General features: G+C 43.6%; 2 protein-coding genes across 3 annotated transcripts in view; one reads left to right on the top strand and one right to left on the bottom strand.

Moving 5' to 3' along the window:
- Positions 1–861: 861 nt before the first annotated feature.
- LOC6500366 (protein timeless homolog) overlaps positions 862–22,742 on the bottom strand; it is a 72,700-nt gene continuing 50,819 nt past the window's right edge. Inside the window, exons 12-18 of the mRNA XM_001953024.4 lie at positions 6,509–6,601; positions 6,363–6,411; positions 5,528–5,669; positions 3,534–3,739; positions 3,184–3,272; positions 2,728–2,931; positions 862–2,447 (exon numbers count right to left, since the gene is read on the bottom strand). Of these exons, the coding sequence (XP_001953059.3) occupies positions 943–2,447; positions 2,728–2,931; positions 3,184–3,272; positions 3,534–3,739; positions 5,528–5,669; positions 6,363–6,411; positions 6,509–6,601 (2,288 nt within the window). The 3' untranslated portion in view covers positions 862–942. The remainder of the gene's footprint in view (positions 2,448–2,727; positions 2,932–3,183; positions 3,273–3,533; positions 3,740–5,527; positions 5,670–6,362; positions 6,412–6,508; positions 6,602–22,742) is intronic.
- The window catches only part of LOC6502647, a 31,881-nt gene continuing 17,811 nt past the window's right edge, over positions 8,673–22,742 (top strand). Inside the window, exons 1-2 of one of the 2 annotated variants that reach the window (XM_001953026.4) lie at positions 8,673–8,874; positions 9,427–9,853. The gene's annotated coding sequence lies outside the window, so the exon portion shown is untranslated. The remainder of the gene's footprint in view (positions 8,875–9,426; positions 9,854–22,742) is intronic. The other variant, XM_032449890.2, reaches the window with a different exon arrangement.

The following is a 22,742-nucleotide window of genomic DNA, read 5'->3' as shown; positions in this document are numbered from 1 at the left end:
AATGTTCATGCAGAACATTTGGAACGGTGGTATGCACTTAAAAAAATATCACATCGCTAAAGAAAAATACGTTAAAAAAATGAAAAATAGTTGGAAAGTTAACACCTTTTTAGTATTATTGTATTTCAGCTGTACAATAAAAAAATTGGAATGAATGTATCAATATCTTCTATTTCATGAGTGTAACAGATTTGGGCCCTCGAATCTGCACTCCAACTGGTGCTTGAACCTTCTCGCCCTGGCCAGAAATTAACAAAATGCATTGCACGAAGCGTAGCCAATTCTCATTCCAAATGGAGCATCGGACCAACAAAAGCCACCAAATTAGCAGACGCACACAAAGGGCTCTCGAGGTGGGGCAGTGTGTGTTGCTCACAATGGACCGGCACAAAATGCCATCAAGTCAGCGGGGGGACATGGCGAAGGTAATAGAAAGACTAGCGAGTAATGGAGGGTGAGGTCTAGGCCCTGTTTTCCCTTCAGGCTAGAGTCACAAAGGAGTTGGTTGACTTTTGTTGCACTGGGCCATGCACTGGCCCTTAGGTTGTCAGTGTAGGCCGATACTTACGCAAATAATGGTAGGAGTTGAAAGTCATATGCAATAATTCTTTTTCATTACAATAAAAAGCCATATTCGTAAATGTAAAATGAACTTTTTACAAATTTTGGTATGAGTATCATTTGTTGCAAGTCACCTTTTAATTAATTAAAGTGTAAAGCTGCATTTATAATAATAAAAACTGCACAAAGTGTGGAGTAAAATTCAAAGTTCACATTCATGGGACTTCATAGCCCCTTCCTTTGACTCAGAGCTAGACTTTGTCCTGATATATATGACAAAAGAACAAACAAAAGTTGATATGCAAATTAAAAGTAACATTTATTCGAACGACCCTTATTCCGGATAGCTACAAAATCAGGATCAAAATGAACCCGAGTGCATTAAAAATCATCCTCGCCATCGTCATCGATGATGGCAAGTCGTCGCCGTTTGGCCGGCTCTTCATCGACTTTGGCTGGCTTTTTGCGAGCCAGAAAGTTGGCCTCCTCGTCGCTGTCATCCTCATCCTGGCCGGCATCATCCTCATCGCTGCGTGGGCGTTTGTTTGTCTTGTCAGCAAGCAAGGCGCCACCAGCGGCATCATCATCATCATTATCATCGTTGTCGCTATCCGAGTCAATTACATTAACGCGACGTGCACGCGGTGGCTGCTGCAAGGACTTGTTGGTTGTGTTCTCTTTGTTCTGTTCCTCCTCATCGGAATCGGCATCTCCGTCGTCATCCTTTTTTTCATTCTCCTCATCTTCCAGTTCCAGGAGACGAGCTCTATAGTCCTCCGAGTTGAAGTTAAATGCATCATCGTCCGCCTCTTGAGCGGCCTTTGTTGATTCATTTAGAACCATATCGCCCAGCTTGATTTTAGTGGCTCGCTTTGCTTTCAATTGGTCAAATAAATCAGTCGTGTAGGGTTTCTCTCGCTCCTCCTTGCTGGCATCCGAGTCCTGGGGCTTTTTGGTCTTGGTTTTGGGCTGCTTCTTGACCTTCTTCTCTTTGTTTTTGGCCTTGGCTTTGGGCGGAGCACGCTCCTCGGTTTCGTCATCACTTTTGCTGAACATTATGCTGTCCAGTTTTCGCTGCTGCTCGGCGGCGATGTTCTCTTGACGTTGCCGGCTGTGCTTCTCCAGGAAGTCCTCTTCCTCACTTTCTTCCTTGTCATCCTCATCCTCATCTTCCTCATCCTCCTCCTGCTCGTCTTCCTCATCATCTTCCTGTTCATCCTCCTCCATTTCTTGTACGTTCTCCCCGGCAGCTTCTACATCCACGTCTTCGCCTGCTAAAATTTTTGAACGAATCTTCAAGTCGGTGGCATTTAGATGGGTCGGTATACGCCAGTAGTTTTCCATTCCCGCAATCGGAGGCTGCATACCAAGTGCGACCAGAACCTTCTGAAAATCTCCATCCTCGAGGGCATCCCTCTGATCGTCCATCAGGGCCAGCAGGGGCACACCGTCGTCCTCCTCGCCTGGCTCTTCCATGTCCTCGCTGGCATCCTGCAAGCATTCCTGCAGCCATTCAATGGCCGACTTGAATTTCTCCGCATCCACCTGGGCGAGTAGGGCTTTCACCGCGCCCACGTCCAAAGGTGTCCGCACCACCTGCCGCTTCTTCGGTTTGGGTTTGCTCTTGCTCTTCTTGATGGTCTTCCTGACGGCTTTTGGTCTGTCGCCTGCCTCGGCCTCGAATTCCATTGGCTCCTCCATCATGTCCTCAAAATCACTGCCATTTTCTGAATGCTTCTTGGCCTTGCCCTTGCCACGCCCCTTGCTAGATTTGGGGGGCAGTATCTCGGACTTATCGGCTATGAGATGAATCTGCAGCATGCGCTTGATGATCTGCTGCTTAGAGCGCCGCTCCTCGAACTCTCCAACTATGCGATCCAGGCAATCTGAAAGTAAGAGTAATTTTTAATTAAAACTGCATAAGTTTGTGATTAATTAACAAAATATATAATCTAATCTTATTTAATTGGCATATAATTAATTGAATCTGATTTAATTAATGATTCAAATTAAAAATGAAGCCCCATACTTAAAGGACCCACTAGATTTATGTTCTACATAACAGGCATCCAATTGAGCTTTGAATTTGGAATTATGTGATGCCGTTTTGCCATAAAATAAGCCTGACTTAACTGTCTGTGTCCTCTAAATCGACGGTCCACTTACCCGGCTCGGTGCGATGCTGATCATATAAGCTCCTTAGCTCCTCATCCTCTTCCGGCTGCCAGAGGTTTTTGCCGCCCAGGGCCGACTTGGTTGACCGTTTGGTGGGCGCCTTGAACAGCAGGCCCATTTCCTTTAGCTTCTTCAGAATACCCCGACGAGTGCGCGTCTTGTCGGCCAAATTGTCGAGAATCCAATCAATCACATCTGAAAGAGCAGACACAATTGGGTTGTTGTTTTCTGTCTATCCCGGTTGCTGATGTTGGAGTGGCTCGAGTGCCACAACACTGATTGCTTCTATTCATTTACTGTGCGAATCGAGTTTTAATTCGCACTCAGGACGAGCAGCTCCAACTTCAGCTAGTCATCCTCCAGGGACGAATAATGGTACAGTAGTTTAAATAATAAGGATTTTTAAAGCATTTTGCATCTCTGATTTGTTGAATTTGGAATAGTTACCCTTGTCGGTTTCGGGATTGCGTTGGTTCTCCTCGAAGAGGAAGCGCAACTCCGACTCCTGCTCCTCGGTCCAAGTGCCTTTGGTGCCGCTGGAAGAATAGTTAACCAATTTAGTAGATATATCCCGAACTGTACAGCAGTCTATCGCATCTGACCCTTTGACTACTGACTACTGAACACAATGACTCGGCCGGGGTTTCTGGTCTGGCCGCTGGCTATCATTTATCATTTGCCAACTAAACGACAGACGATGAAGCCCTGGCTCGAGCTCAGTCAATCATGCGGCCATTGTGATGATGGGCCCTTTTAACCCCAGAAGACGAGACAATGCAAAGGCCACCCATACTCACGCTTCGTAGGCATCACAATAGCCCGTCTCCAGCTCATTTGCCTCCCTGATGCCTTTGTAAAATAATAACTCTGCATAGATTTTGGGATTAGACGGGGCCACCTCGACAAATTTGCGCACTACAAAGATGGCCAGGCGACGTAGCTCCTCCTGATGGGCGTCACGTTCCACGCTGAAGACTTGTTGAAAGATGCGAAACAGCTTGGCCTGGGGAATAGGGACGGTATAGAGAAATAATGTTGAAGAGATGGCTGGTTGGTGTGCTTGAAATTCAAATGAAAAGTTTCTGCAAAGACAGCCACAACAGCAGCCAGCCACCTCATCCTCCTCATCCAGAGCCGAAGGATACAGCTCCGTTCAGCCCCTGCCTCTGCGGTTACCGCCTGCGGTTGTCGCTCTCTGAGCAAGATATCATTTGCAGTTGGCAAAAACTTTATAAATGCCACCCGTCCGGCCCAAACCCTATCCGAGGACTAACCCCAAAGCACCCCCTCTCGCCTAAGAACAAAAAGCCCCTGTATCGTTGTCGACTGTCGTCGTCCGTATTTGGAATTTAATTTATCCTATGATTGCGCAGACCCATTAGTGGTTTTGACTTTGCATATGATGCTACTTTTGTTTTGCTTGTGGCCAGGCTCGCAAGCAGCAGTCTCCTCCTTTTGATGGTCACACGGACACGACTGCTGCAGTCGGGCACTGAGAGGAAAAAGGACTTATGCACAGACTGTTTAGTGTTTATAGGTCCTGTTTGGATCAAGACTTTACTTTCATCTTCTAATTATAAATAATGTTGTGGCAAGTACAACACACCCTTATCGGATATTTTTCCGCAATACCACTACAGAAAAATGAATCTTGAAAATGATTTTTTTCCCCAGTGCCTTGGTTCCCGTTCCCAATCTCTTTCTCGTCATCGTCAGTGTCATCCTTTTAATCGTCGCTTGTGCAGAGCAGACAGTGAGCCGGCTTAGATGGCGCTGATAGGAGTCCTTGGAGCGGCTGGACACAGGGAAGCTGGATGACGAGATGGACAGCGGAGACACTAGACATTGGCTTTGTCGCCCAAATGCGATGCCGTTTTTGGCTGCTCTAGTGATTAGCCATTCTCTGCAGTGGTTGCCAGGGGTTCATTTGCCCGGAACCGAAAGCTTTAAACACCGCTTTAAGCCGATGAAAACGGGAAAAAAAAGAAAGGAATGAAAAGGAAAGACGCCACCCGAAGGGGTGGTGGAGAAAGCGAAGGCCGAACAGCCTGGCGCTGAATGTGATTTATGAACTCTGCCGGAAAAGAAAAGTTTAATTGCCAGCCGTGAAAAGCAGCATAAGCAGTTGAAAAGAAATCCAGAATAAAGTGAAAGCAATTTGCCAGAGTACGAAATAAAATACTCTTCTAAAAGGACATAAAAATATTAAAATTTAAAGAAAGTTTTAAAAAATCCTTTAAATTTAAATTTAAATTTTGAAGGGAATGTAAGCGACACTTTAAATTTCAAACAACTGCCTGAAGTGGCCATTCTCCGAGACAATCGCGTTAGACTCTTCCCAAGGGAAGTTGGCACGAGAAAGAAACTCAAACACAGACATCTGAATATTCGAGTCCTGTTCAGGACCCAACCGAAAACAGCGCGTGAAAGGCTTAAAAAGTTCAAATTCCAGCTGACAGCGGAGGGACACAAAATAAAGGAAACCCGGTTAAAAAAATATATACGTATTCCTACAAGTATGTACCCGCGACGCAGTAAATATCGTTTGTGGCTTTGGACAAATAGAAAAAGGTTCGCTTAATTTGTACAAATTACCATAAAAATGAAATGAAAGCAGCGCGACAGTAAAAGAAAAAGGCAGACAATACAAAAAAGCAGAATGAGCAGCTAAGCTGCGGCATTTGTTTTTGCATTTGACTTTGATTTATGTGGGGTTTTGCGCCAAATCGAATTAAAAAAGTAAAGCGGGAAAAAATGTACCCCGCAGTGCTTTCAGTTGCATTCCACTCACCTGAAACAGCATCCCGGAACATTTGCAACCATAGGCGATCCGATGGAGAATGGTCACCGCCGCCTTCAAGGATCGAGTGGGTATACTTGCCCAGTCCGTCAGAACTACTGTACACGCTCGAACAATTTTCGGATGCAGCAATCTAATCGAGTGAACAAATTACAAAGCGAAACTCCAATTAAATTATGCTAAATTGAACTAATTATGATTTAAGAGTTTATCCAAGCAGCCAGCCAAGTCAGCGACCACAAAACGTTCTATACTCGGCGGTGCCGACACAAAAGTTTTCGAAACATTTCGAAACACCAACAATGGCATCGCAATTAAAATACAACTGGGAAACCAACCAACTTGACGTCATTTCGTTATAATTGTTGGAGCAGGAGGAATGGAGGGTGTACGCTTCATATTGTTGTTGTATTTTCTAAGCTGCCCGCGGCATCTGGATCCTGGATCCTGTATTCTGGATTGTGGGTTCTCAGTTCGAGTTCGAGTTCGCGACCATAAAACTTTTGGCACAAGTAATTTCTGACACTAATCCTTAATTAGTAGCCACAAGCAGTGACTCTCTGGTGCGCCTCAATGTGCCTCTGCCTTTCAATTAAAAACACAATTACAATTTTCAACACGGCCATCACATCGCTAAAACGGCCACCCACCGAACCCCCATGATAACTTTTCAAATAACAGCAGTAAAATGTAAGCACCTCCCCTGCTGCCGGATCCTTCGCAATATTATTGTTCCTAAAGCTGTCCAAGCGGTTGGCCCTGATTCGAAAACTTTAGTCGAAGGACATTATGGGTCCTTGGTCTAGGCGCGTTGGTAAGTATTTACCTGCGAGCGAAATCATCAAATTTGAACGTTTTCTCGGTCAGTCCATTATCTGAAAAAGTGGCAAGGGCGAATGCCATTTATTAGTTGAACTTTCACCGAATTATTTTCGTATTTATCACAGATTTATGCGATGAGTGCTTCCTTACCCTGGTCCCCGAACTCTTCGTTCTCCAACTCATCATCCTCCTCGTCTTCGTCCTGACAGTCCTCGTGGCCGTTCTCCATTTCCTGGGGCTCAACTGAAATTAAAAATATTTATTAAATATCAGCTGTAATCAGAATGCCAATAAAATGCTGATTGAATTTCTGAGAAAATACTTAATGGGTATTCATGGTCCTTTTTATGTCAAGCGGATAGAAGCAACAATAAATTACTTGAGGTTAAGGGAACTTAATAATATGCAGCATTAATAAGGAACATGATCAAAATTCCACTTTAAGAACCCTCAATGGGAAACTCCCTTCGCAATTACCCAAATGACCATTAATTTTAATTATGACTGCGGCACTTCATAAACAAGTTAGCTTGTGTTGCAATAGTGCAGGTTACGTCCTAATAAAATGCAAAGCCAGTTGAAAGGGACACTTCACTTAGCAGGAATTCGAGTCCTTGCAGTGCGATTGCGAAGCAACATGCATGCCAGAGGGCACTTGGATTTCGCTGGGAGGTGATGTGGCTGTTGCACCTGCTGCAGGCATTCCAAAAAAGATGTGTCAGCCAGCCCGAGCCGGACTGCAGGCAGTAACAACTTCATTTTGGAATTGTGCCCTCCTGCTTCTATTTCCATGCAACCCCCATGGAAATTGCTGGGTGTGCGTCGCTTTATTAACGTCTTGAATGGGGGCTAGCTACGGTGCCCTTGTCGTTCTGGGTGTTCCCGTCGTTGTCCCTGTCGTTGTCGCACTCGTTGTCCTGTCGTTGGCAGTGACGCTCTGCTCCGTCATTAAAATACAATTTTCTGTGTCAGGTTCAAGATGTAAGCCCCAAAAACATGGCACACAGATGGGAGGCCGTCGGGGGGAAAATGCAACACGGACAGCACGATATTAGTGCATGTCTTTTGGGCTGCCTTTGTAGCTGCTGCCGCTGCATTTGTTGGCCCGACACCCGGAGTACAGGAGTATGTGCATAAAGCTCCTACCCTAGCCCGGACATCGGCCCCAAAGGCTGCGACTGCACGGCCATTAAACATGAACCTCGTTACGGCGTTGTTGATGTTCTTGTTATAAGCGGTAGCTTCGGGGATCCAGGAATACGCCCCAAACTGAAAAGCCAGCAAGTCACACGACGGTACTCTTCAACCCAGACAGAGCTGCAGAGATGCAGTGTTGAGAACAAATTGTAAAGGTCGAACAAATGCGGTTTGTAACGATGAATTACAGACTAATAAACCGTAGACGGGATGGACAACATAAAGTTGTTAATATTTTTATTACAGAACCTTTGATGTTATAATTTATACGATCAATGAGCTCTGTAGTTCCTTTAACTCGATGTTTTAACTGTGGTTCTTCATTAAATAATTCAAAAACTAAAACAAATTATTAAAGTTATCATTTAAGTACCAGGTATCTCTATTGCCTCTATTGTGTAGCTTTGTCTGCGTATCGCAGTTTACTGGCCGCACTTAATGACTTCTATGCGTCTCCAGCACCTGGACAACTACCACTACCATCCCCTATCCCTTGCCCTTTTCAACTGACCTTCGCTGCTTGTTTAGGGTATCCCGGTAGCATGCTAAACGGGAACGTGCTTGGTATTGGGTCTGCGGTTGTTCTGGCAGACAATGTCCTACCTGGCAGATACATAGACGCCCATCCATGAAGTCCAACCCACAGGCCAGTATATTTTTCGGCAGCAATTAATTTGAAGTTTAACACGAGATGGGCACGTGAGTGCGTATGTGTATGGCTTTGTGATTATTACATAATGGCAAAGACAATGTCAACAGCAGCTGCCCCGCAGGTTGGGCGGGCTGACCAGGTCGAAGGACGAGGAGGGTGTGAGCTTGGTGGGGGGCTTTGTTGGCCAGCAGGTTGTGTAAGTTAGACAGCCGCAACTTGAGCTCGGCCGGATTTCAAGGACTCGCAAATGCTAACAGGTGATGACAAACACGCACACGCCAAAGAGAGACAGCCCGCTGGCAGGGACATAAACAAAATAATAACAAAACGCAGCCAGGAGTCAGCACATCCTGGAGAATGAAGAGCACAAAGCCGCAGGACACGTGCGAAAAAGAGCGCCCTGTCGAATGTAAAAGAGTGATCGCGCAGGCGCCTGGCACCAGTTTCGAATTTCGAACTCCACAGGCTGGTTTAAAAGCAAGACCTGGCCGCTGCAGCAGCTCAGTCTAGTACTATATCCTTCGTGGCCACGACACGCGACCCATGTGACGTAAAAACACTTTAAATCCCAAGTGCCAAGTGCCGAGTGAACAAACAAAAAAAAAAACACCATCTTCGCCGACTGCCTCTGCGACATAGTGTGAATAAAACTAAATCAAAAGACCAGGTAGCTGATAAAGCCTGTACTTAAGTGTGGTTAGCGTGTTTGAGAGCTTGCGTGTGTGTGTTTGTGTGTGTGGTGGCATTTTAGCTGCTGTGTCTGTGTGAGCCACTTCCGGTGGCGGAAGGCGAAATGTCAAACTTTTTGCTGGCAGACAGCAAGGCGTCTAATCTGGGATTGGGATAGGAACTTTGCTATTCACTGACTTGGCAACTAAATATTTTTATATACAAATATATAGGACTTTAGTTTGGGATTTCTCGAGAGTCAAGATCATGTCAAAAATATTTATTTCCATGTTCATTCATAGGCTCCTTTAATTTTCAATTTTTTGCTCTCCGCCTGAAAAAATTGCCATGTTTTGAGCTATAGAGTTTTTGCTAACGCACAGGATATAGTATTTCGCGCCACCCATTTTCCTATTTTTTGCATTTTCCTCTTTTGTGTGCGTGTGTGTGGATGCTATGCATAAATGTGAACGAAAGAAGCTGCTCATTTCCGCTGGCCTGACATCCAGGTAAAAAACTGCCACGGCTAAAGTGTCAAATCCATTTTCAGTGCAACAGTGCATCAGTTCTCGGTAAAGCAAAAAATAAACCTTAAAGCAAATATCAACAGACCGAATAAAAATAAGCATAAACAAAAACCAAAAACCCAGAAACGAAAACGAAGCTGAGAAAAAACACCAAAACGAAATTTAAACGCCTGAATATTAATCAAAGAGAGCGAGCTGAAAACGTGAACCGGATCCAGTCCTAGACAACTTATCACAGAGGATTTACACAGACAGGCACACAGACAGACACTGAGGGGCAGCAGGACACGAATGCGAGTACAGAGCAAAAGGCAGCGCTAATCAACGGCCAAAGCAGACGACATCCTTGCCGGCTGGGCACGCCCACAAAGCAAGGAGCCACAGCTTCACGAAAACAGGAGCAGGAGCCGCCTCATTTGGCCACTGCGGATTATGTTAACCCTCTAAGACGTAAGCATGCCTGAAGGCACGTATTACGTTTTTGGCCCTAAAAAATAAACTAACAGCTTTTTAATCGATTAAATAATTTTTGGCGGTTGATAAAAAGCATATTGAATTATAAATCTCAGCTTTAAAGATCTTTGAAGCTCTTAACGGCACTTATGCTTAGGAATACATAAAGCATATGTTTTTTCCCGCGTAAAATTTGGTCGGCGGTATGTTGTGTGTTGCTGTTCGAATAGTAGCAAATGTATAAAACCTATCCAGCTCATAATTTTTTTTTTGAGATGTAATTTTATTTACTTTTAAAATTAAGTTGAAGATTTACAAATATATAAAAAGCATGCGTTGTGACAGCGAAAGAGCGATACGTGCCTTGAGGCCCGTTTGGGGATTCAAGACAACTTTTGTTGCCAACTGATAACCTCACAATTCATTGCAATTTATGTGTTTGTGTCTGTTTATGGAAGGATTTTACTTAAAAGAATTAAAAATATTATAGAAAATGGCAAACCGGGTTCGGTATAACTATTTGTATTGTGCAATTCATTCGTATACGCATACCGCTTTGAGATCTACAGCGGTGCAGGTGATAATGTGGTCTTACCTGGTCACCCAAATTTTGGTGCTTCACCCAACATTGTATCGCGCTTAAAAAAAACCGTATAAAGATTTAAGAATCGCATAACTAACTTTGATAATTTTTATACATCTTTGCCATTGATGGTTTATCTAAGAGCGATAGGTATTCATAGCCTTGGCACGGTGCGAGGAAACCGTATCCCCTATTGCAAACTATCAAACGATATTGCCATCAACAAATTGCAAGGAGTTTTTCGGCTGAGTACGTTGGGTCCTCATATGATGAACCAATGTACTCTGGAGTTACATTCGAAAAAACAAACCCTCGTGAAGGAACTGGAAAGGCTTCTCGCTTTGACAGAAAGGCTAAACGACACATTTCAATTGATTGTCCCCAAATTGTGCATGAGTATAATGCTCACATGGGCGACGTAGATCTCATGCACGGCTTAATGGGACTCTATCATATCAGAGCAAAAATTAGGGATGCCGCAACACGTATTTTTTTATCACCTAATTGATATTATACCTAAACCATTTCCCACATTGGTTGGATCGAAACAGTTGCAATCCCTGTAAAACTTCAAAAATGCAATGCATATGCAGGGAATGCAGTCTTTATTTATGCTGCACAGCGAATAAAAACTGTTTTGAAGAATAGCATAAGAAAAAATAAAAAAAAAATTCATTACTTGAAAATGTTTTTTTTCCCTCAAAGCCCCAAGCGTGCCTTCAGGCCCGCTTACCTTTCTTCTCACCTTACAGGTGAACCGAAGATTCTACGATATTTTTAAGCACATAATTGAGCTTAGAAGCATTCATTTACTTAAAAAAAAATTATTTGCATAGTTTTTTTCAATTATTTTGGAAAGTAGTCTTAGAGGGTTAATTAGGTAATTTTTGCTTTGATTACTCGTACCTTGGGGGCTCCGCAATTTTGTTTGCTTTTCGCCCGCTTTTTTATGCACGGTCTCGGGATTGCGGATAGCGTCCTTCCTTGGCCAGCTTACATATTTATGAAATTTTCATGCAAATCGAGCTAATTCATTCACATTTTAGCGCTGCTCATCTGGCTGCACAGTTTTTAATTTGTTGCTTTAATTGCGAGACAATTTTTTTTGTTCTCGGACTCTCGATGTGTAGTCAAAACCTGCGAAAATTGAAAAACTTTTTCCACTTATTGTGCAATTTGTGAGGCATTTCCCCAGTCTCCAATGAACCAAATGGCAATTATTTTCTGAGTTCATTAGGCAAGTTAATCAAAAACATAAATGACAAAATGGAAATTACAAATGGCCAAGGGATATAATTAACACTTGCCCAATCGATTTCCAGTTGGCCAATTAAAATTTACTAAACATTTTCACATTTTTAGGAAAATCCTATGAGTGCTTTTAATGGAATCCGAATTAATTATTGGCTTGATAATTCAGTTAACAGCTGACACTTCATGGTCAAATAACTGCCGTCTGGTTGATTTGGATTTGATTTTCCAAATTAAACAATTTCCAACCACAATATCAAATATTACTCGTAACCAACACAATGGCATCTGAATAATTGTGGTCTGGAGCACTGCAAGCTTCAATGAATTCGGGCCTGAAGTTAGAGAGCGCCAAAGGTCCTGGACTCCCGGGAGGTCAGAGGTTGGCAGGTCTGAACCAACTTGCGATTGGAAATGGAAACAAAAACAGGCTGAACAACTAACTCCATGGCTGAAACTAGAAATTCCCAGTAGCCGGCAGGCTTTCAAAAGTTTGCCAACCATTTCAGCCATTCTATCCATCGATAATTAAATTGCGAAAATGTGAACTCTGCTGAAAATGTGAACTATGGAAATCTTGCACAAGTTTCCTGCCCCAATCCGTGTCCGCCGGGTAACCAAGACGCATTCGCCTCGGCTCCCAGCTGTGAATTGAGTTCGAAGCTTTATGAATTTCATTTTCATTTTCATGTTGAGTTTAATTTGATTGATTTTTGCCTCGTTGTTTGTGCGTTGGCACATGAAATTCATACGCCTGAATTATGCAAAGCTTCTCTCAGTTTGCCCCAGCACAAAAGTATTATGAAATTCCTGTGGCAATTTATTTATTTACGAGTATATAGCGCACATTCTGATGGAAATACATAGAACATAATTGCGTGTAAATTATGTATGGAAACACTACACACCCTCAATACATACTAGTTCTGCAGCGAATTGCCAAAAATTTTCAAACTGAAAGGCATTTGACAGGCAAATCAGGCAAACGCTAATTCGACTTTTATCTGCCAAGGCAATAAAACTTTCCCTATACAGGTATGTTCGCCTCGAAAAGCCGTAAAGTCCAGACGCTTGGCAATTAATGCAGCCACAACATCTAATTAGATGGAAGCAAAAGTGCTGCCAGTTTTGGGTTAGATAACACACGCACCCTTCAACCCTAGTACTAGAGACCGAACTGGTAACTCTCGAAGCCTGGGGCCGGGGGGGTTGACTCAATTAAGTGTGCCAGGGTGTTGCGCAAGTGCCTCCTGTGCGGCTAAGAAGCCAGCACTGTGGTAACCTGATATCACATCAAACCTCCCTCTTGTCAATTCAAATCAAGTCTCTCAGCCCAGTCAAGAGGTATTAGAATTACGGGAATAGCTTCCGTTGGCAACAAAATTATTATTTATTTAATTAGTTACTGAAATACCTTGACTTCCAGCCTCCGGCTGAAGGTAAGTCGAGAGTGAATTCACTTTTCCAGTTTGACAATTTCTGTAAATGTATTTAAAGAAGAAATTTTTGGCAAAATTTAAATGAATGTTTGATGATGTGAGCTTCTGAAGCCTGTTTTGATTAAATTTTCAATAAAAATTTTACTTTCCGAAAATTATTTTTCCACTCAACCAACTGTCCACTGTGCGTATGAGTAATGTGAGAAATTGCTAAAGTGGAAGCTCTAGAGATACACAGTAGAGATGGTTTCGGGAGAACAATGCCTCTGCAGTGGTATTGTTTGTGGCCAAGACGGGCACTTGCAATAACGTGCCTCGTCTCGTGGCAATCAAAGTCGTTAGCTGCAACCAGCGAAGGGAGACACACCCATGCCAGTCAAGCCGACCATGTGCGGCGGCGAATAATCAAATATTTTGGGGACTACAAAGGGACCCACACAATCACAGTACACGACAGGCGGCTGAAACTTAAAGCCAGTGAAAGTAAATCCGATTTAGGAGCGGTAAACGAAAACGGCAACCGAAAAAACCGGCTACCGCCGTGAAAGGCGGCAGACAATTTGCATATTTATGAAGAAGAACGGCCTTTGATAAAGCTGCAAGACGGCAAGGCAAGAGCACATAAAGCTGGCGGCTGCTTTAAGCTGCTCCAAATTGAAAAACACAGACACAGACAGCAAAGACGATGCTGAAGGAAACAGAAAACCGAAAAGATACAAATGTAAATGGTTGTGAGTTGCAGGGGGTTTAGCAACAATAATCTGCGCTGATTTACGATTTACAGGCGCGAAATAGACATGGTCCTGGGGAATGGGAGGACGGCAGACAATTTGCGTGCGCAATTTGCAGTTGATGGGCGACGCACGTCCCATAGCCCACTACCCCAGGAAGCGGAAATCAACCCTCCATGGGCCAAATTGTTTAACATTTTTGCAAATGCGCGAAAGCGAAAAATATTACACACTGATTTTGATCGCATTGCCTTATTTTTCTTAAAAATAAATTGAAAATTGAAAGCTGCCTATTCATGGGAAATATTTTACGCTGAGCAGACACAAATAGACCGCCATTTAAAAATAAACTCAAATGAAATATTTGTACACATTTTACAACGCGAAGATAAAGAATTGTTTAGGAATGGACTATCGATACATAGTTTATAAGTTATCCCATATTGTCATCTTTATATTTTCTATACCTACTAGCTTTAGAATCCACAACATGTATGCACACACACACCTATCGTTAAGTTCCACAAATGTAAATTTTCTTTAGTACCAATTAGACAGCGAAACTGACAAGAACATATTACTCTACAGTCCACTGCTCATTCGTCTTGCCGGTTGGGGATCATTGTTTGGTCCTTCGCATCCGGATTTGTTTTGTAGTTTTCTGTGCATTGGTTCTCATTTGTAATTGTTTCTCGGCATGGAGCAATTAAAAGCATTGACAAAAGGGCGCGCCAGACTCAAGGCCAATATCACACGGAGCTTGGCTTGGGCTGAGGACGCGCAACATTCGAACGCCACACGGGCAGAGGTGTCTTCGCGGCTGGAGCATCTCAACACAACATGGAAAGACTTCAATAGATTTGGTGATGAAATAGCTATGCTCGACGAAGTAGATGGCTATGTGGATCCGGAGCATGACAACATATTCTACGAGGAAAAATATCTAAGGGCGCATGCATTACTTTCGGCGATGGTAGGTACAAGACCTAGTCCATCAATTGGGAACAGTGAAAACGGCAGCGGCGTGCTGCAAAACAACGACGCAATAATAAGTTTGCTACAACAACAACAACAACTCTTCGAGCAGTTGGCGGCAAATCGAGCCACTGCAAACATGTCGAGACCTGAAGGAGGAGACGCCTACGCGGCGAATTCAGGTAGTGCTCAAATGGTAGGGGCATCAGCTCAAAGCGAATTGCCTAAAATTCAAATTAAACGGTTCGCTGGCAATTATTCAGAGTGGCCAGCTTTCAAAGACATATATGAGAGCACAATTCACAACAAGGCGAATTTGACAAATACGCACAAATTTCATCATTTGAAATCTCTTCTGATCGACGAAGCTGCAAATCTGGTACGACATTTGGCTATTACGGATTCAGCTTACAACACTGCGTGGGAGCGACTTAATGAAAGATATAATCGTCCACGGCATATCGTGAATTCACTATTGGAGCAGTTTATGAAGCTGCCAACAACAACAAGGTCGGATACAGCAACATTACGGAAGGTGTCAGACGGCGCCAATGAAATAGTGCGTGGTTTGGATGCCATAGAGGAAACAGGACGAGACTGTTGGATCATCTACTTGACGCTGGAGAAGCTGGATGCAGATACTCGACGCAGGTGGATCGAGCGCAGTGTGGAGACAGACTCACCCACACTGGAGGAATTCTTCAAATTTTTGGATGCACGTTGCGAGGAACTAGAGCTCAGCAAGCGTGAAACAATCGGAGGCAAGACTACAGCCTCAATCGGTGACAAGGGAAGGAAGGTCACACATTCGCTGGTTGTACTTGAAGGAAACAAGTGCAGCAAATGTCATTCTACAGAGCATCGTCTGTATGGATGCCAACAATTCTTGGATATGTCAGCAGGACAGAGGTTTTCGTTTGCCAAGGAAAACGCTCTATGTTACAATTGTCTGAATCCTGGTCATGGGGTCAGAAAATGCAAATCTACGTTCAAGTGCAGACAATGTAAAGGTCAGCATCACTCACTGTTGCACCTGCAACGCACGCAACAGGCTATTGGAACAATCTCTCAAACTGGTGAGGATCAGGAGGATCCTAGCGCACACATCTCAACGGTGACTACGAGTCACATCGCACAAGCAGAAGGTTCTGCAGCAATGGTATGTGCACAAGGCACTGCAAATTCACAACAATCAACTGGATGGAACAGGAGCACCTTGCCGACGGCCATGGTCAACGTTCGCAACGCAAAGGGAGATTTGGTTGCATGCCGACTCCTATTGGACACGGGTTCAGAACTGTCGTACATATCTGAACGCTGTATACAAACACTTGGTTTGGCTCGTACGCCATCACGCATACTGGTTACGGGAATTTCATCAACCAAAGCAGACACTACAAGGGGATGCAGCACTATAAGCATCCAATCCCGTATTTCGCAAGATCAGCTGGTAGTCCAGGCTCACGTGCTTGGAAAGATTACGTCATCATTGGAAAGGCAGACCATCGACGCGTCTGTACTTCGAGTTTTCAACGATCTGCAATTGGCAGATTCGCAATTTAGCACGAATGCCCCAATTGACATTCTTTTGGGCAGCGAACACGTTTGGAGTGTTATAACTGGAAGAAAAATCTACGACGACAAAGGAAAGCTCATTGCTATATCATCAATTTTCGGATGGGTAATTACATCACTGCTTTCATCACGCGCATGCAGCGCTACGGCACTCACAACGACAATAGACATCGATGCTTATCTCAGAAGGTTCTGGGAGCTGGAGAGCATACAACGCAAGGCAGAAGTTCAACCTGAAGACGAGGAGGTGGAGAAACACTTTCTTGCAACACACACTCGAGACGAACAAGGCAAGTACATAGTGGAACTTCCGTTTAAAGTATCCGAAACACAATTCGCAGATACACTTCAAGGAGCGCTGCAGAGGTTCAAATCAGTTGAACGACGTTTAGCACAGAATCAACAATTACGTAACGACTACGTAAAGTTCATGAGGGAATACCAGGAGCTAGGACATATGCGAGAAATCTCACCGACCGAAATTCCCAAGGGTAGGAATTTCTACTTGCCACATCATCCCGTATTGGGTCGGAAACTTCGAGTGGTTTTCGACGGATCATATCAAGACGCCAAAGGCATGGCGTTAAACGACACGCTCTCAATCGGACCGAGTATTCAGCGAGACCTATTTGCTGTGTGCTTGCGATTCCGTATGTACAAATACGTCTTTTCAGCGGACATAGTCAAGATGTTCCGTCAAATATGGGTGAGCGAAAAACATAGAGACTATCAAAGAATCGTATGGAGAGAGGATCCCTCAGATCCTATCAAGCACTTCCAACTATGCACGGTGACGTATGGAACATCATGCGCACCATTTCTAGCAGTCAGAGTGCTAGAGCAACTAGCTGCTGACCATAAGCACGAGTTTCCGAACGCAGCAAAAATCGTGTTGGAGGACTTCTATGTCGACGACGTTCTCACTGGAGCAAATAGTGAGGATGAGCTGCTACGCAACAGGGACGAACTGGTCCAACTGATGTCCTGTGCTAACCTAGAGCTCGGGAAATGGGTATCGAATACCAAACGCATCAAATCGGAGGATAACACGGATTCCTCACAATCACCAGTCAAAGTGCTAGGGCTGCATTGGCACCCTGGAGAGGACACATTGGCGTACAATGTAAACCTATCGAAAGACCCTCGCTGCACCAAGAGGCAAGTGTTGTCGGATGTCTCACGTATATTCGACCCTCTCGGTCTATTAGCACCAATCGTAGTTCAATTCAAAATACTATTTCAAAAACTCTGGCTGTTGAATTTGAATTGGGACGACGAACTACCGAGCAAACTAGCAAACAACTGGCTCAAATGGCGAGCTGATCTGGACAACCTTCACAAGCTCCAGATACCGCGCTTAGTTAAAAGCGACAAACAGAGAATCGAATTGCACGGATTTTCAGATGCATCCACCAAGGCGTACTCAGCGGTGGTATACAGCCGAGTGGTTAACGACGATGGAACCATTTCGGTCGCCATACTTGCTGCAAAAACCAGAGTGGCACCTTTGAAGCAGCAGTCTTTGCCGCGCCTGGAACTATGTGGCGCACTTCTATTGAGTCAACTTCTGCAATCCATAAAAGCTGGACTAATGAACAACGACGTAACGATCTACGCATGGAGTGATTCGACGATAGTCCTGTCATGGTTATCGTATTTACCAGCCCAACTCAAGACGTTTGTTGGGAACCGCACTTCAGAAATCCTCGAAACCATCCCGAAGCGTGCATGGCGGCATGTAGACTCAAAATCGAACCCAGCGGATTGCGCATCCCGTGGCTTGGGAGTATCCGAGCTCATTGACTTCCAATTATGGTGGAAGGGTCCTTCATGGCTGAGGGACAAGGATCAATTCTTGGTGAAATTGAACAATACTCACCACAGTACTTCTCTTTCAGACAAACGCATACATGGTGAAGTCAAAAGTAACTACCTAGCTGCGCAGACGAATGTCACGACGGACAACCCATGGTATAAGCTTCTCAATCGCAACTCATCTTGGCTGAAGCTTATACACACACTTGCTTACGTTTTGCGCTTCATTCATCGCATGAAGCACCCATCTTCGAAACAAACATCGAATTCTCTAACATTCGATGAGATCAAGGCAGCAAGGACTCGGTGGCTGCAACACGCTCAAGCTGGTTTTCAACAGGAGATCCAGTTACTACGCGCAAACAAGGCTCTAGGGAACCAATCTCAATTGGTCAAGATCTCACCAATCATCGACAAGGACAACCTGCTAAGAGTAGGTGGACGAATCCAACATTCGCAGTTGTCAGCAGAGGCGAAGCATCAGCAGCGTCCTAAGTGGACCACGCCAACCCCTAACATTTCGATCGGCAGCGTTGCGCTCGTCAAGGAGTCCAACACACCACCAGCATTATGACATCTAGCGAAGGTGATCGACACTTTCCAAGGAAAGGACAATAAGGTTCGAGCAGTCCGGATCATCCGGCTCAAAACCCGGCCAATAACGAAAATTGCGAAACTACTCAGTTCAGAAACCGTGTTTCAGGGTGGCCCGGGATGTTTAGGAATGGACTATCGATACATAGTTTATAAGTTATCCCATATTGTCATCTTTATATTTTCTATACCTACTAGCTTTAGAATCCACAACATGTATGCACACACACACCTATCGTTAAGTTCCACAAATGTAAATTTTCTTTAGTACCAATTAGACAGCGAAACTGACAAGAACATATAACTCTACAGTCCACTGCTCATTCGTCTTGCCGGTTGGGGATCAAGAATAATTACATGGAAAGTATGCAAAGAGCTTTTTGGACCCATTCAACGTTATTTTATTTAAAACTTTGTGAAAGAAGCTACGGGAATAGTAATTAGCTTTATTTAAAAACCAACATCAACTTGCACTTTTCCTAATTGCAGTGCGAAAACTTTCCTGTCTTTTCAAGTATTTGCTCTGACGGCCCCCCCCACATCCTCACCTGAATCTGCCACAATTTGGCCATCACTTCACAAATGGAGCTAACTTATTTTTTCATTTTTTGTTTTTAGTTTCGCAGTAAAAGCTTTTCAACTTCCGCACTTGACATGCTGGCCAAAAATGTGTGTCAACATAGTATTCCAATAATGCTGCAAGATGTGTGCATTTATGCTTAAGTTTTTAGTTCAAATATGTGTGAGCGTGTGGCATGTGGCATTCGAGGTTGATATTACCGAAAACCAACTACCGTTCCATCACATTGACTTGCGCTTGAGCAAACACAGAAATGTCTGCTTTCAGCAAAATGATTTCAAGTATGGAAATGTGGTACTCAAATATATATTTTGTATGGTATATAGGCATAGTTGAAAGCTTTTCTATGAATAGAAATAAATGGAATTTAGTTTAGTTGATTTTAAACATTAAAGTTAGGTGCAGAGTACCAGGTATTAAATAGTCTAGAAACTAGAAAAAAGTTCCTCTTGTTGACTAGACCCTGGGAAGTCTCACCTTAATGCCTAATCCCTGACATTAAAGTGTTGCGCCAACAAAGTGATTTGTTGTATACAAAGCGACCGCATGCTGAGACACACACGCGTCCTGGTGCCATTCCGAAAAAGCCTGCTTACCGCCATTATTCCCCTTCATCGGTATTGCCGCACAATAGGAACGGGAACGAGGGCATTGCAAATAATCTTTGCAGTAAATACGCAACGGGATTGGAGCGAGTCTCTAGGATGGAAAGCCCACCCTGCCTGGGGATCATTATTTGCCCAAGTGGGAAACAAAACGTTGGCAAAAAAAAAAAAAAAGTGTCCTGCCAACCAAATGTCGCACATGACTGCGGCAGTTGTGTGCGTGCGAGTGTGTGCGGTGTGTGTTTGAATGTGTAATTTAGGCATTAGATACGCGTAAGACCTTAACTCAGCTAGAAGACAGACTCACTCGCACGCACACACACGGAGCGACATGAAAATTGAATAAATTATGCGTGTCATCACATCCCGAGCAAGGACGGAAGAGATGGGGCAGTATAGAACGGGGAGGTATCAGCGACGACACTGCCTTCAATGGCATTTAATTAAGCATTTTGTATTCATCGGAAATGTCATAAAAATAACGCTATCCGGCTTAAGCCAGAGGCCTGTTTCCTGCATATGTTGCAGCTTCATGTTGCATCCACAGCTGCAATGCGTCGGGGATTCGTTGAGCTTTTACCAAAGAATAATTGCCCGACATGCATATATTTTCGCTTTTTCAGTTTTTTCCATTAGTAACTTATCTAGGATGCCTTTGGGCGACCCTTAAAATGCCAAGTCACGTATCTGGGCGACAAACCAGAAAGAGAAATAGTGAAAATATGCAAAGTAGTTGGGCGACTCCAGCGGATCGGATTTCAAGGTCTGGCCTCAACTATTCATAAAAAAAGGAAAAATGTATAGAAATAGCAAGGCTAACCAGAACCTCTAGCACTTCCTGTATTGGCTTTGAAGTTAACTTTGGCTTCGGGAAAACTTTTCATTTATATTTTATACAGAAAAATTGCAGTGAGGAAATTTTAAAAAGTTATAATATTAAATATTTATTGAAAAAGGTCTTCAATTTTTATACAAAATATATACTTTAAATATAGTACCAAAATATTCGACTATGCTCAACTTAAAACTAATAAGTAGTATCCAAGAAGCTACTAAAATTTCTGATTTGTTTATAATTAACATAATCCTCTAACCAGCTTACTTATACAATACTTCCTCCATTTCCAGCTGTAGATAATCGCTTATCCTCGAGAATTTTTTTTCTGGTGCAACTTCGTTGTTGTGTCCTTTTTTCAAGTGCGCCCCTAACGAATGATAATCCCTGAGAGGTGGCGGAAAAGCAAAAACAATTGGGCGACAAAGTTTTGGGTCGCGTACACATACCTATCGCCCTATTCTGTATGCACATGTTTGAGAGGGATGTGTAAAGTTATCCTTGAAAATATTTAGCAGCCACTCAGCTGGGTTACGTATACGCACTGTTAACCTGGCATCATCGCAGCTCAGGACCCCCGAGGCGCCACCTACAAGTCACCAGACGCCTATGTATGCGCCTGAGTTTTGTGTAGGAAGGAAACTTTTTTAGACAGCCAACACTTTCGCATCGATTTTCCTGGCCTTTTTTGTTTTGGTTTGGTGTGGTTTGGCTCTGTTTTTGTTGGTTGGTGTTGCCTGGAGGGCGGATGTTAGGGATGCAGTGCCGCGGTGGCAGTTATCTGCCAGCTGCCTCGATGCTGTTTGTTTTTATTTTCACACTTTGGCTTTGGCTTTTAGTGCTCCTCGCAGATACGCGACTCTCTCAGACAGAGAAGGCGACTGCGAGCATCATCATTTCGTATTCAACGTGGCATTAGGGTCAGGATATCTGGGATTTATAAGTTTGGTTAGCAATTTCATGAAGGACGATACGAAGCGGGTTACGCAGGCTTGCGTTTATTTATGCAGGTCAAAAAGGAAATGCCAGAGAGCTGCTCATTACCACATCATAAGTGGTGTTCATATTTTGAATCGAATTAAATGCCAGACCATCAAATAAATTTTAAACTCAGTCGCAACTTTCGTCGCACTTTTCGCATAAGTTGCCGCATATTTTTTTGAGCGATCCTCGCATAACTCTGGCGCTCCTTGTTTTCAAAACACAATAAAAAATACACAGTTTCTTTGCTATTGTTGGACAACAAAAGTTCCGAGCCACACCCGCTTGACTCCTTCTGATTCACCGCCCCCACACAGCCTGCACTTTCGACACTTTTATGCCTCACGGTCAAATTGTTATGGCTTATAATGAATGCCGAGCCGGAGAAAGGCGCACAATAAATGTTGAAAAATAAAATATACGAAATGCAGCACTCCAAGTGGGCGATTCAAAAAAAGGAAGAGGAAGGTCCTGGTGTTGGCAACGGCAAGTGGGCGTGAGCGTGAGCGTGGGGACGCAAGCAGCATAACAAATTAAAAACTTTGCCCAGTTCTTTTTCCTCTCATTTTTTCCTTGGTCGTAGTCGTTGTAGTCGTCTGCCGGCAAAATGTTTTGCCATTAAAATATGAAAAATTGCTTAATAATTCAGCCTGGCCTGGGGCATGTTAAAATGCTCACAACACAATTCAAAAGCAATGGAAGCTGATGGCCATGGATTCGATTTGTAGCTAACCAAATAAGCTCAAATATTTGACTTCAATTGTTCAGGTTAAACTTCATCGGAGTCAAATTTTGGGAATCATTTTTATGGGTTTTTGTGGAAGGCTTCGGGCATTTCGTTTGTTGAGTTATATTTTATATCATAAAAGACTTTAAAGGAATTGTTTCAGCAGCATGTGTTTTCATGATTCAATGAAAACTC

The sequence above is a fragment of the Drosophila ananassae genome, chromosome 2L (genome assembly GCF_017639315.1).
Source record: "Drosophila ananassae strain 14024-0371.13 chromosome 2L, ASM1763931v2, whole genome shotgun sequence".
Lineage (NCBI taxonomy): Eukaryota > Metazoa > Arthropoda > Insecta > Diptera > Drosophilidae > Drosophila > Drosophila ananassae.
Note: the sequence above shows the minus strand (reverse complement) of the source record. Positions and strands in the feature narration are given on the sequence as shown.